General features: G+C 38.6%; 1 protein-coding gene across 1 annotated transcript in view; it reads right to left on the bottom strand.

The window, feature by feature from the left end:
* CYBB (cytochrome b-245 beta chain) overlaps positions 1–14,554 on the bottom strand; it is a 37,509-nt gene that overhangs the window by 13,368 nt on the left and 9,587 nt on the right. Inside the window, exons 4-7 of the mRNA XM_066356879.1 lie at positions 12,945–13,029; positions 10,286–10,431; positions 8,088–8,278; positions 2,620–2,749 (exon numbers count right to left, since the gene is read on the bottom strand). Of these exons, the coding sequence (XP_066212976.1) occupies positions 2,620–2,749; positions 8,088–8,278; positions 10,286–10,431; positions 12,945–13,029 (552 nt within the window). The remainder of the gene's footprint in view (positions 1–2,619; positions 2,750–8,087; positions 8,279–10,285; positions 10,432–12,944; positions 13,030–14,554) is intronic.

The following is a 14,554-nucleotide window of genomic DNA, read 5'->3' as shown; positions in this document are numbered from 1 at the left end:
TTATTCTTTTGCAAGTTGAGAAATTTTATGTAAGAATTTAGCTGTTTCAATCCAATAAAAAAATGGGAAGAGGACATGAACAGACACTTCTCCCAGGAAGAAATACAAATGGCCAACAGATATATGAAAAGATGCTCATCTTCTTTAGTTATTAGAGAAATGCAAATCAAAACTGCAATGAGATACCACCTCACACCTGTTAGATTAGCTATTATTAACAAGACAGGTAATAACAAATGTTGGAGAGGCTGTGGAGAAAAAGGAACCCTCATCCACTGTTGGTGGGAATGTAAAGTAGTACAACCATTATGGAAGAAAGTATGGTGGTTCCTCAAAAAACTGAAAATAGAACTACCTTATGACCCAGCAATCCCTCTACTGGGTATATACCCCCAAAACTCAGAAACATTGATATGTAAAGACACACGCAGCCCCATGTTTATTGCAGCCTTGTTCACAGTGGCCAGGACATGGAAACAACCAAAAAGCCCGTCAATAGATGACTGGATAAAGAAGATATGGCACATATACACTATGGAATACTACTCAGCCATAAGTAATGATGACATCAGATCATTTACAGCAAAATGGTGGGATCTTGATAACATTATACGAAGTGAAATAAGCAAATCAGGAAAAAAACAGGAACTGCATTATTCCATAAGTAGGTGGGACATAAAAGTGAGACTAAGAGACATTGATAAGAGTGTGGTGGTTACAGGGGGAGGGGGGAGAGGGAGAGGGTAAGGGGGAGGGGGAGGGGCACAAAGAAAACCAGATAGAAGGTGACAGAGGACAATCTGACTTTGGGTGATGGGTATGCAACATAATTGAACGACAAGATAACCTGGACATGTTATCTTTGAATATATGTATCCTGATTTATTGATGTCTCCCCATTAAAAAAATAAAATTATTTAAAAAAAAAGAATTTAGCTGTTTCTCCAATATCTTGGTAAGATTCTAGGGGCTATGCAATGTACTTGCAGAATAGGGACAAACTGAAAGATTTTCAGATTCTAGGTTCTCCTCTTGTCAGAATCTGTGATGTTTCGGAACACTGGAATTAACTTGCAGCATTGTTGGCTATATAAAAATATTTAGGCCTAACAGATCCATCCTGGGACTCAGTCAGTTAGGTTCCTACTTTAATACCTGAAGTAGCAAAGAATTTAGAAGGCAATGTCATCTAGATGACATTTTAGAATAAATTCCAAGAAGGAAATAAAACCACAAAGTGCTTCTCATAGTCTCACATGATCTTTCTACTAAATTATTTTTAGAAACTAATTATTGGAAGTTGAGGACACCTAGTTTAATACCTGAAGTAGCAAAAAATTTTAGAAGGTAATATCACCTAAATGTTCCCCTCTCTAGCCAAAGTTGAAGAATATCTGCTCTAAAATTCAGTAATGTTCTGCTACTGGTCTTTGTTTTCATAGCACAGGTTTTTAAACCAGTCTGACATCGTGCATCTATTTCCTGGATGCCAAATGGGACTCCATTGAATGGAACCAGGTTTAGACATTGATTCCAATGCTAATGTTAAGATAGCAGTACTCTAACTCCAGCTGTCTTCGAGGAAATATGCCTTCTATTAGTCCATAAGAGAACCTGAAATACAGTTCCCTTTTTCTCTCTTCCGTTGATGTCTGCATGTAGTGGAAACAGTTCACTGAGGTGTCTGATTGCTTTCATTAATGAGCAAGAATGCTTAAAGATGTTAAGTCCTCAGAGAACATGTTGTATCTAAAGAAAAGGTATTCCTACATTTGTAGAACAGGAAAAAAAAAGAAAGGATAAAATTGCATGGGAAATTTATTTTTATATTATACTGTGCTTAAGGAAAAAAATAATAGTTCTGTTCAGAAGCCCTGTAAAAATGTTTATTTTTTTTGCCTAGTTTTATATCAATGATTAACATAATAACCAATAAAGTATACTGCTTGTCATGGGCAGAAAAATGTAAACATCATAGGGCCCACTTCTTACTCTATGGAGCAGAGATATTGAAAATACAAATAATGGAGTACTTTGGAGCTCCCAACAAAAGTAGGTAAATATTTCAGCATGTTTTCCTTTGTTAGCCTTGCCACACTCTTGCTCTACCGTGCAGTGTCATTTGTATAAACCTGGTTGTCCAACCTCTTTTATGCCTCATTGGCAGGACCTCCTGATGCCGAAAGGCAACCCTATGTGTCACCTCATCAATTTCCTTCTCAGCTCTGAAAGCTATATAGAAAGTCTTACCTCCTGGTATCTAAAGAGGCTCCTAGCTCTCCTTATTTGTGATTATCTGAGCTACTGGATTCAGCTCATGATGGAATCCCTCTGAAAATCATTAACTGGTATTATTGTGACCCTTACATACAGAAGAGAAAAGTTGGAGCTTCTTGAACCCAAAGAGCACTTCCAAAACAATGTTTATCCAAGTTTTATATCAGGATGTTCTTACTGTTCAATAAATAATTCTATACTGAGTTTAGTAGATACTGATAACATTCAAGCAGTTCCATGATATTTGTAACGGACAACTCTATGCCATTTGTACATATTTCTTAGACACATTTTGAAGATTTTGGTAATGAAACTGTAATAGCAACAATAAATTGTACATACCATAGGAGGGTTCCCATAAAACTCAGGGATTGGACAGTTTTCTATTTTTCCCCACTGTGAGATGTTTTTATAACATACTCTTGGATTATGCTTATCCAAACTCCTTTGGGTCTGCCCACGTACAATTCGCCTAGGGAGGAAATGTAAGTACGGAACATTTAGTACCAAGAAATTAAGAAAATATTTTGACATTCTGGTATGTGTCTTGTATTTTTTATTAAAAGTTAAATCTTATTGTTTCCTCTGAATATATTAAAGAAAGAAAATATATGATCTTCAGCAATAGAAATAAAAACATGGACAGTGATACAAAGAATATTTATACATAACATTATAGAATTATGTTCATTTATAAAAAAATAAAAACAGAAAAACTGCAAGTCTAGCAAAGCAACTGCTAACCCATACATTGCCTTTGTAAAAATTGGAACAAGATGCTCCCTCTGTGAGCCAGCAGAATATGAGATAATTTTATTCCTCTTGTCCAGGCATCCTTGCATAGTTGACAAAACCCACAATCATAAACAGTATCCATGGAGCTTAGAACAAGTGCTTTATTTGTTGTCTCAAAATTGTCTAAATTAAACTAAAAGTTTGAGATCAATTTAAGATTTAACTTTGTGGCGATTAAGACATTCCCAAAGACATGAACACTAATGGTTTCTCCCTTGAAGTGCTCAGAACTCATTCACTTCAATAAATACAAATTGAGCAAATATTAAAACTTAAGACAATGTGGGTTTAGTAGAATATAGGGACAGAGGCACAAAGTTCAGTAAGTCATGCCCCTGACCTCAAAGAATATAAATAACAGGGTTTTCAAAATATGTAATAAGAAAAGATACAGATGGTCCTTTGTAGAGATTTGTTTGGGGATCTAATATTTGTTGTGCCACTTGGTATATACTGAAAATGTTTTTGTTCAAGGTCATTAACCATGCTTTTCTATCCCTAAACTTTGGGGAAGAGATTACCGTTTACTGAGCATCTAATATGTGCCAGTCCTCAGGAAAGGCACTCTATGCAAATTATTTCAGTTAATCCTCATAACAAGCCTGAAAGGTAAGTATTTGTACTTTTATTTTACCAGTATATATGATAATGAGGCTTAGAAAGACTAAATAATTAGAAGCAAAATGATCTGGTGAAAACAGTATTCGACCTAAACCAGAGACATCCCTGGTTTCAAATCTTACATTCATCCTTTACTGCTTTGGTGAATTTGGGCAAGTTATTGAACTTCTTTTGAGCCTCAGTTTCTTCAGCTGTGAAATAGGTGTACTAGTACCTCACCAAATATTTCTTTTAGCAACCAATTGGCATGATGCATAACAAATGCCAAACACAAAGTAACCGTTCAACAAATGGTAATTATTCAAATTCTTTTATTATTATTATTATTATTATTTTGTATTTTTCTGAAGCTGGAAACGGGGAGAGACAGTCAGACAGTCTCCCACATGCGCCCGACCAGGATCCACCCGGCACGCCCACCAGGGGCGACGCTCTGCCCCTCCGGGCGTTGCTCTGCCGCGACCATAGCCACTCTAGCACCCGGGGCAGAGGCCAAGGAGCCATCCCCAGCGCCCGGGCCATCTTTGCTCCAATGGAGCCTTGGCTGCGGGAGAGGAAGAGAGAGACAGAGAGGAAGGAGGGGGGTGGGGGTGGAGAAGCAAATGGGCGCTTCTCCTATGTGCCCTGGCCGGGAATCGAACCCAGGTCCCCCGCATGCCAGGCCACGCTCTACCACTGAGCCAACCAGCCAGGGCTCAAATTCTTAATGCCCAAGTTTACCTCAGTAGGAAATAATTTAAAATCTGATTTTCTCCTTCTTTTCTCAATTCCAGGACCAGAAACCAGAGAGCCTGGATTTCAATCCTACCTCAGCTACTACCAAGCCATAAGAATGTGAACAATCAGTCAACCAGTGTAAGTAGCAGATTCTCCTCAAATGGGAAATGGGGTAAATATATCTTCTCTGCCTTCTCCAAGAAAAATGCATACCTATAAAACTATATAAATATATACAGTGGTGGAATTACTAGATAAAAGAGGGGAAGCATTCATTCTTTTTTTGGGGGGGTCTCTGAAACAGCTGGATTATGATCAAGTTTCATTTCAAGATACTCAATTGCACGCTAAAGAGCTGAAGTTTAAGGTAGCTATTCCCTGTGTATAATAATAAAAAAATCAATGAAATTCGTTACAAAAAATTAAAAGAAAATACCCCTCCCACAAAGAGCATCTTGCAATATGAGCAAGATGTTACAAAATAATGGTTAAAATTACAAAAGAGAAACAGAAACTGCTCATTTAAGGTGACCAAGTATTGAAATTCTAATTTTAGATTCTTTCTTAGGTGATAATGGCATCATTTGGTTTTTTGTGGACTTTATTTTTAAGGTGCTTTTTAAAAAATTTCCACAGTGCATCATGCGGAGAATACTAAAAATTTAATTGCAGGCTGCATAAACTCATTATGCGGGCTAGATCTGGCCCACAGGCCGTATGTTGGCCATGCCTGCTCTAGCCACTGTGCCATCACCAGTCAGGCAAGAGATTCTTTTTTCTAAACAGATTTTTCAGTGTGTAGAAAGAATAGCTCAGAGGTCAGAGTCAGCAAGTCTATCAAAAAGATAAATAAAATAAAATTATATATATATATTGATATATATATATTAAAAAAAATAAAGATACTCAATTGCTTTAGAAGTCAAGAGATTCTTTTCTATTTCTTTTTTTTCTGTAGAAAGTGAGTGTGAGAGACAGAGAAACAGAGAGATAGACTGGAAGGGAGAGAGATGAGAAACATTAATTTAGAGTTGTGGCACTTTCGTTGTTTATTGATTGCTTCCCATATGTGCCTTGACTAGGGGGCTCCAGCAGAGCCAATGACCCCTTGCTCAATTCAGTGACCTTGAGTTCAATCCAGAGACCTTGGGCTTCAAGCCAGCGACCTTTGGGCTCAAGCCAGCCACCATTGGGATCATGTTGATGATCCTATGCTCAAGTCAGCGACCCTGAGCTCAAGCTGTGAAGTCTGCACTCACGCCAGATGAGCCTGCACTCAAACTGGTGACCTCAGGATTTTGAACCTGAGACCTCAGCATCCCAGGTCAATGCTCTAGCCCAGGTGTGGCCAACAGTTTTTGCCCCGGGCCAGATCAGAAAGAAAACTTTTTTCATGGGCCAGACAAAATATTAAAATTAAAAAAATGTTAAATACAAAAATGATACATTTAAGTAAACAAAATTTTATTATGTAATTTGTTTATGAATAAATGTAAGTAATTTAGTACAACAAATTAACAAATAAACTAATGTGACGTGTTGAGGCACTTTGCATCACCTATTATTTTTTTAATATTTGGCTCTATAATTGTAGTAGCTATTCTTAACACAGCCTCCAAATGTAAATCATTCAATCTTGATCTTGTTATACTTTTATTTAGATTCATTAAAGAAAAAGTTTGTTCACAAATATAAGTTGAGCTGAAGATTACTGAAGATATCGTAGTTTATGTATAATGATTTAAAAGTACCACTTATTTCATTTCCACAGTGCATCGTGCAGAGAATATTAAAAATTTAATTGTGGGCTGCATAAACTCATTATGTGGGCTGGATCTGGCCTGCGGGCCATATGTTGGCCATGACTGCTCTAGCCACTGTACCATCACCAGTCAGGCAAGAGATTCTTTTTCTAGACAGATTTTTTCAGTGTGTAGAAAGAATGGATCAGAGGTCAGAGTCAGCAAGTCTATCAAGAAGGCACACAAGTGGTTTCCCAGTGATGCTTCTCCCCTCTCCCCTTCCTCTTTTCACATTTACTTGGCCACCTCTAGGCTGACTTGGCTCTGTACAGAGTCATTGAGCCTTAAGCATCTACTTTCTCCACCATTAATTATCTGGAGCCCTATTCCCACCAATAAATGCCCCAAACATGCTTTTGTGTGCAGGTGGGAGAATCAGCTAGTGTGAAACAGTAGAAAAAGAAACCTGGTGTTAAATAAGATTCTCAATAAGGAAAACTTTTCCAACTACAGGGTCAGGCAATGTGTCTCTGAAGTACATTAGACCATCTGGGCTCCAATCCCAGCTATGCAACTTACAAACTGGGTGGCTTGGGCTATATATTTTAATTTAAGTCTGGTTCCTTGTCTACAGTTTCCCCAAGAAATGTCAATAATAAGAGCATCTGTACCTCTTGAGGATTGAAAGAAATATTTCATGTCTATAACAAGTGCTCACTAGAAGTTAGCACTTACCTTTATTATATTAGAATTCTTAGAGGTAATAACCATGCATTTTTTCCTCCTAGTATTCCCACAGTGCCTAAGACCAGTTCTCATATACAATAAGTAATCAATAAATTATTGGCTTGAATCAAAACTCATTGGAATACAACAAATCCTTTTCTGATTAATCATTAACCCTTCTAGTTTGGGAGTTTTTCTAGTACTGTGATGGTGAACCTTTTTATAAAAACCTGCCCACTTTTGCAGTGCTGGTCAACCTGGGCCCTCCCGTCCACTAGTGGGCACTCCAGCTTTCATAGTGGGCCAATCGTGGTGCCATTTGGTTGCTCAGCCACAGCCCACCATGAAAGCTGGAATGCCCACTAGTGGGTGGGAGGGGTGGGAGGGGTGGGAGGGCCCAGGTTGACCAGCACTGCAAAAGTGGGAAGTTTTTATAAAAAGGTTCGCCATCACAGGTCTAGTATATTAGTGTTTAAGTCATGAGGAAACATCATTGCAGACATCCAGGACCAGACGCGCATTCCCAAAAACATGTTTTATATGCTTGCAAAGAAACTAAACCTTTAATGTATTTTCAAGCTTGCTAAAAATGGCAGCACTGTGAATAGCTATTAATTAGGTACAAGAAACTAAAGTGCTGCTGAGTGGTTTCTATCACACTGAACTCTGTTTTTCCCTCTATTTCCTCAGAAGAACAGCTGACAACACACAGACAAGGAGTTCACTGTGCTTCTAAAAGCATCACACCTGGAAACAGAAAATGTGACATAAAATACTTGGGGCCCTGGCTGGTTGGCTCAGTGGTAGAGCGTTGGCCTGGCGTGCAGAAGTCCCGGGTTCGATTCCCGGCCAGGGCACACAGGAGAGGCGCCCATCTGCCTCTCCACCCTCCCCCTCTCCTTCCTCTCTGTCTCTCTTTTCCCCTCCCGCAGCCGAGGCTCCATTGGAGCAAAGATGGCCCTGGCGCTGGGGATGGCTCCTTGGCCTCTGCCCCAGGCGCTAGAATGGCTCTGGTCGCAACAGAGCGACACCCCGGAGGGGCAGAGCATCGCCCCTTGGTGGGCAGAGCATCGCCCCCTGGTGGGCGTGCCGGGTGGATCCCGGTCGGGCGCATGCGGGAGTCTGTCTGACTGTTTCTCCCTGTTTCCAGCTTCAGAAAAATACCAAAAAAAAAAAAAAAATACTTGGCACTGGAGTTTAAACACTCACTCAGCTCCATGGATGGCGAGACCAATGAAGAAGATCACAAAAAGATGGTGTGTGTACCAAAACACTTCAAAGTAAGACCTCCGGATGGTTTTGGTGGAAGAGGTGATAATTAATATGAGGCACAGTGTGATGACAATTCCAGTGATTCCTGCCAACCGAGTCACAGCCACGTACAGGCCTCCTTCAGGATTCTATAAAATACAAATATATACACACATTATGTGTAGGCTTTCAAATGTAGGACTACCTATATGTAGAGTGTCCAGTGTATAAAGCAATAGGTGTTTTCATCCCCTCCTCTACATATTCCTAACCATCTCTCCTAGAAGAATATAGAATTAGAATAGATATTTTTCAATTTCAAAAAAGTCTTATGTGGTTGAGGTGTCATAGGAAATATGAATTAATACACTGAAATGGTTCTTAAGGTACTATCAAATAAAATAAATTAGACTACTATAAGATGACCTAAAAAGAGCTAAACATTTTTTTCTTTGATTTAGAAAAGGCCACAGTGTTATTTTGCAAATTCTTAGACTACATTTTCCCAAAGTAGACCCTTAGATGAAGATCCATGGGCAAGTGATTTAGAAAGGTTGTGCTACAGAAGAAATTGGTCAGGGAATGGTTAATAGGACAGGAAAGAGAAAGAAATCAATAAGAGGGTGAACTCAAGGCAAGTCTTATAGAGGATAGCTTCATCCTGATGTTGCAAAGTAACTGTGGAAGGTTAAGTTACAACTCAGAGTTTATCTTAATTCAAGTCAAGGAAGCTACCCATCAGTTATTGGCTAAGGGCTGCCCAGGGAGAGGTAATTATCCAGGCTCTTCTAGATCTCTGAGCTTGTGGGCAAAGGGACACCAATAGCCCCAGGGTGGTTTTATGAGGAAGACACATGTACAGGAAATTGAAAGTGAAAGCAAAGAGAAGGGTGGGGAAGCACAGAGACAGTAAAAGTGATCCTAAGAGATCTTGGCGAGCAGTGTTGGCTTGTTTATGTCATATGTACATAATGCCACCCTTGTATGAACAATATACAGGAACAATGAACAATATAAAAGAAAAATATCCAACACGTTACATAAAAATAATTTGTTTTGTTTGATGTTAATTCTCTCCCTACATAGATCAGGCAAGTTTTTTTCATGTCAAGCCCAAGGATAATTATTTCTTCCAAATTAAGGGACTTTTCTTATAATATTTTCTAAACAAAAAGAAACATGTTTGGAATATGGTATATAGTGATGTGATTTGGTCAAAGCCACTGGGCACATGAAGACAACTTGGAATTTCTCCCTCTGAGTGTAGGAAGCTTCAACAGTTGCTGGAAGGGAAAAAGTCCTTGCCTGTGAATACCCCAAATAGCTGTCCTTGGAGAACTGCTGAGTGCACTGTGCATCTCAAAGAATGACAATTAGCAGACATAGGCCACTCCTTTGATGTTTTAGGTAAGAAAGAACAAAAGTATCACTGACAGTTGTCAGTTGGTGACTAACCTGGTACTAACACCTAACCGGAGTATTCCCTATGTTACATAAACTATTTCATGGACCAGCAGCATCACTCTGTGACTGTTACAGAGTGGAGCAAAAACAAGACCACACCAAAATCACATCTTAACCAAGATAAAAACATGGCTGACTACTGCTTCTTTACCTATTCACTTGTGCCTCTTAGAAACAAATTAAAATACCCAATCTTAGAACTACTCACAATTTCTGACCATACCTGATCCTGAGCAAATCCCCTCCCCAGATCATTTAACGCCAGCCCAGATCCTATAAGAATTCCCTTTTAACATCCTTTTAATATGCCCCAGACTTCCTCATAGTGTGAGGCCTCTTTTGGTGCAGTAAGTAATAAACCCAACTTTGTTTGACTAGATGTGTATTCTTGGCTTTCTGTTGACCCTTGTTGTGGGTGAACCTGAGTTACTCCAGGCTCCACACACACACACATTCTCACAGGTGAGTTTAAGGAACTGAAAGACATATAGTGACCATCCACAAATGGGATCAGGAGTGTGGGAGACATTTCCTCTGTAGGCACTTTTCTTACAACCTACACACTTGTTCCTCTGATAGTCAACTTTTGTCATTGTTGTTGTTCTGATCAAGTGAAGTTTTTCACTTATTGAAATCTAGTCCTCAATTTTAATGATCTAGGGAACATCAGAATCAGGAAATAAGAGGCTTACCTTAATTCTCTCTCGAGCGAAATTGAGGTAGGTTTCACCAGGTTTATCTCCAATATTAGAGATTGCTATTGAGAAGGGATCAGACTTGTTGACTCGGGCATTCACACACCACTCCACATTAAATAGATGTGCAATGGTGTGAATTGCTAAAGAGGGCAGAGAAGAGAAACAGGGTGAAGGTTGTGAACAATGTTATTGTAAGCTGGGTTTGTCTGTAGGCCCTGACTCTATGACAAGTTACAAATATGGCCCAGGACATTTATAAACAAAAGCTAGGTCTCCAGGACCAGAGAGGCAAAGCAATTTAGTGGGTAAGTTATTCTGTAGTCATGTGAGTGCAGACAAATCACTTAAACTCTCTGGTCTCAGTTTCCTAATTTACAAAATGAAGGTGTTTGGCTTCATGATCCTAAAGACCCAACCATGTTTTAAGATTCTACAAAGTAACCTTGGTTTCTGAGGATATTTAGATATCCTCTTATTGTCTCTCTTCTCCGGATACATTTATGCTTAAACAGGAAGACTCTCATGTAAACATATGTCTTTAACAATTCCATTTACCTGACTCTCTGACATTACTCCGGAGAGACATGACAAAATAATATTAAGTGGATACAACCCAGTGGCCATAAGAATGAATGTTTTCTTTTAATTTGTTGATTTTAATAAGAGAGTAGAGAGGAAGGGAGAAAGGGAGAGAGAGAGAGAGAGACAGGAACATCGATCTGTTCCTGAAGGTGCTCTGATCTGGAATCGAACCCACAACCTCTATGGTATGGGACGATGCTTTAACCAGCCGATCTATCTGGCGAGGGCATGAAATAATCTGTTTTTTTTTTATTGTATTCTTTATTTAATAAGGATTGTCACAGGAATTCCAGGTGCCAAGGACTGCTATGAGTGCTTTATAATTACTTGATCTTTATGAGTAAATGATTTAGATATTGTTATTATCTCATCTTACAGATGATGTAGCTGAAGCATAGATTGCTTTAAAATCACTGGGGTGGCCTGACCAGGTGGTGGTGCAGTGGATAGAGCGTTAAACTGGGATGCGGAGGACCCAGGTTGGAAACCCTGAGGTCACTGGCTTGAGCGCAGGCTCATCTGGTTTGAGCAAGGCTCACCAGCTTGAACCCAAGGTTGCTGGCTTGAGCAAGGGGTCACTCAGTCTGCTGTAGCCTCCCCCCCCATCAAGGCACATATGAGAAGGCAATTAATGAATAACTAAGGTGCTACAATGAAGAATTGATGCTTCTTATCTCTCTCCCTTCCTGTCTGTCCCTATATGTCCCTCTCAGTCTCTCTCTATCTCTGTCACAAAAAAATAAAATAAAATCACTAGGGTGTATGACTGAAACTAATATAATAATGTATATGAACTGTAATTGAAAATTAAAAGTGATTAAAAATAATAAATAAAATCTTGCCCAAGGTCACCAAGCTAATAAGTAACAGGGTTAAGAATCAAATCCAAGCAGTTTGGCCCACAAAACTGTGCTCTTAACCATTACACTATGTTGCTGTCTAACAAAATTTTATAATATATTTCTTTTTTTTACACATTTCACTTTGAAACATTTCATTTGCCACAGCTCAGAAAGCCTGTGTGATCTACCAGTAGGAGGTAAGCAACCCAATTGAATGTCTGCAGTCTAAGACTATTTTACTCAGGGACAAACTTCTCATAGGAAGAGTAAAATTCTGTTTTGTTCATCACTATATATGTGTGCATGGCTATTGTCTGGCATATCAATTATTTATTAAGTGACCTAATAGAAATGTGATGAGTCCCAGGTACATCCCTTCTTTTCTTTTTTCTTTTTGTACTTTTTAATTGGGGCATAACTGAGTTATATAAGTTTCAGATGTATAACATAATGATTTAATAGTTATATATATTACAAAACCACACATAGTTTTGAATTATTTTCTTGTTATGAGACCTTTTAAGATCTACTCTCTTAATGACTTTCAATTATTGTATGCAGTATAGTATTGTTAATTATAGTCACCATGCCAAATACAACCTTTCTTATGCCAACACCACCACCTTATATAATTATAATAACACATTATATAATACATATAAACACATGTATACCTATTGCATGTGTATATATGCATATATGTGTGTATGTATATATACACATGCAATAGGTATACATGTGTTTATATGTATTATATATTTATATATATTTTATATATATATATAATCCCAATAAAGGGTTTAGTTTATAAATTCTATCTTAAGGGAGTTTCAATTTATAGGCTGCGGCCCCTCTACAGTTACTACAAGAAATTTATGAACCTATGTTTTTAAACAAAATTTTTTTTAAATGAGTGAATAAAACCTTTCATATGTGGACTAACAATTTTGATATTACAGAGGGTGAAAAGAGGTGAAGACACTATGATTTTATCAGAGGAGCCCAAGATAAAAAATATTAAGAACTGAAGGAATAAATCCTAATATTGGGATGGAAGAAAGAGGGGTGAATATTTTTTTAACAGAACTCATTTAAAAAATTCAACATATCTTATCACTATCTAATATGTCTATAAAAACTGATCTTTTATTTTTAAAAGTATCTAAGAATAGAGGGAACTCTCTGGCTCCAAGTTTTATTTGCAATCTCAAGTATCTTAATAAACTTACCAGTGTGAAGAGCAATCATCCATGCCACCATTTTATGAAAGGTGAGGTTCCTATCAAGTTGTCTTCGAATTCTTGTTGAGCAGCACTTTGGATTAAGGAGAAAATGATGAAATAGTAATTGTTAATAAGAAGGTTTTCTTGGTGCCAGGTGTTAAATACATATCATCTCATTTAATTTTCACAACCTAAAAACCATGTCATTCCACCCATTTGATAGGTGAGTTAACTGGGGCTTAGACTGATGTAGTCATCTTCCCAATATCACAGGGCCAGTAAGTGTTATAACAGGCTTAAGCAGCATGTTTTATGTTCTCTTACTAGTGACCTAAAAAGTCTGTCATGAAATCCATGGCTTAACTGTGTAAAATATGAATTTAGACAGAAAACATATCTTACCACATAGTTTATAGTTCAGATTCATTTGTTCAATAAACAGAGAATATAGAAATTAACAAAGGACAAGCTTGTCCTCAAAGATCCAACAATCTGGCCCTGGCCGGTTGGCTCAGCGGTAGAGCATCAGCCTGGCGTGCGGGGGACCCGGGTTCGATTCCCGGCCAGGGCACATAGGAGAAGCACCCATTTGCTTCTCCACCCCCACCCCCTCCTTCCTCTCTGTCTCTCTCTTCCCCTCCCGCAGCCGAGGCTCCATTGGAGCAAAGATGGCCCGGGCACTGGGGATGGCTCCTTGGCCTCTGCCCCAGGCGCTAGAGTGGCTCTGGTCGCGGCAGAGCGACGCCCCGGAGGGCATGCCGGGTGGATCCCGGTCGGGCGCATGCAGGAGTCTGTCTGACTGTCTCTCCCCGTTTCCAGCTTCAGAAAAATACAAAAAAAAAAAAAAAAAAAGATCCAACAATCTAATGGAGACACAGATAAATGAACAGTTCTAGAACAAGTGAATAGTTTTGGAACAACACCCTTCTAGGACATACACTGTGAGGTGAGAAAAAGAGTCCACTTGTCTATATTGATAGCGACAACATCACAGTGGGAGATCATTAAGTAATACTAGTAGCACAAATAGCAATAGTTAATATTTACAAAGAGCATTAAGTGTTTTATATGCATTGGCTCATTTCATTCTTACACCAGCACTACCAGGGAGGTACCATTATTATCACTACATAACAGATGAGGAAACAAAGGCATAAAGAGGTTACCTTGCCTCATGTCACATAGTTCATAAGTGGCAGAGCTGGGATTTAAACTCAGACTGTCTGATGTGAAAGATATCAATATTCTGATATTTCATATCTTACATGATTACCTTGACATTAGAAATAGTATTTAGGTTCAATACATTAGTGTAATTGTCCTCATAGCATAGTAAGAAGTGGGTTTGGATCTGGATTCAGGTCATTGCCCAAAGTAGAAAAACAAACAAACAATAAATAAACAAAAAACAAAACAAAAAAACTGGTTGATGATTGAATCTGATCTTTGCCCTCCTGAAAGCTGCTCAAATACTCACTCTGGTTGCTCTGTTCCCGAGACTATGTGTACTGCCATACACATTCAGAGAACTTTAAAACAGAGCAGAGTGAAATGTCAAAAACAAATTAAAATTTAGGTATTATAAATATCTGTTTCTAAACATATCCAATTTATAT

The sequence above is a fragment of the Saccopteryx leptura genome, chromosome X (genome assembly GCF_036850995.1).
Source record: "Saccopteryx leptura isolate mSacLep1 chromosome X, mSacLep1_pri_phased_curated, whole genome shotgun sequence".
In the NCBI taxonomy this organism is placed as follows: domain Eukaryota; kingdom Metazoa; phylum Chordata; class Mammalia; order Chiroptera; family Emballonuridae; genus Saccopteryx; species Saccopteryx leptura.
The sequence above is the reverse complement of the archived record's forward strand: the minus strand, read 5'-3'. Positions and strand labels throughout refer to the sequence as shown.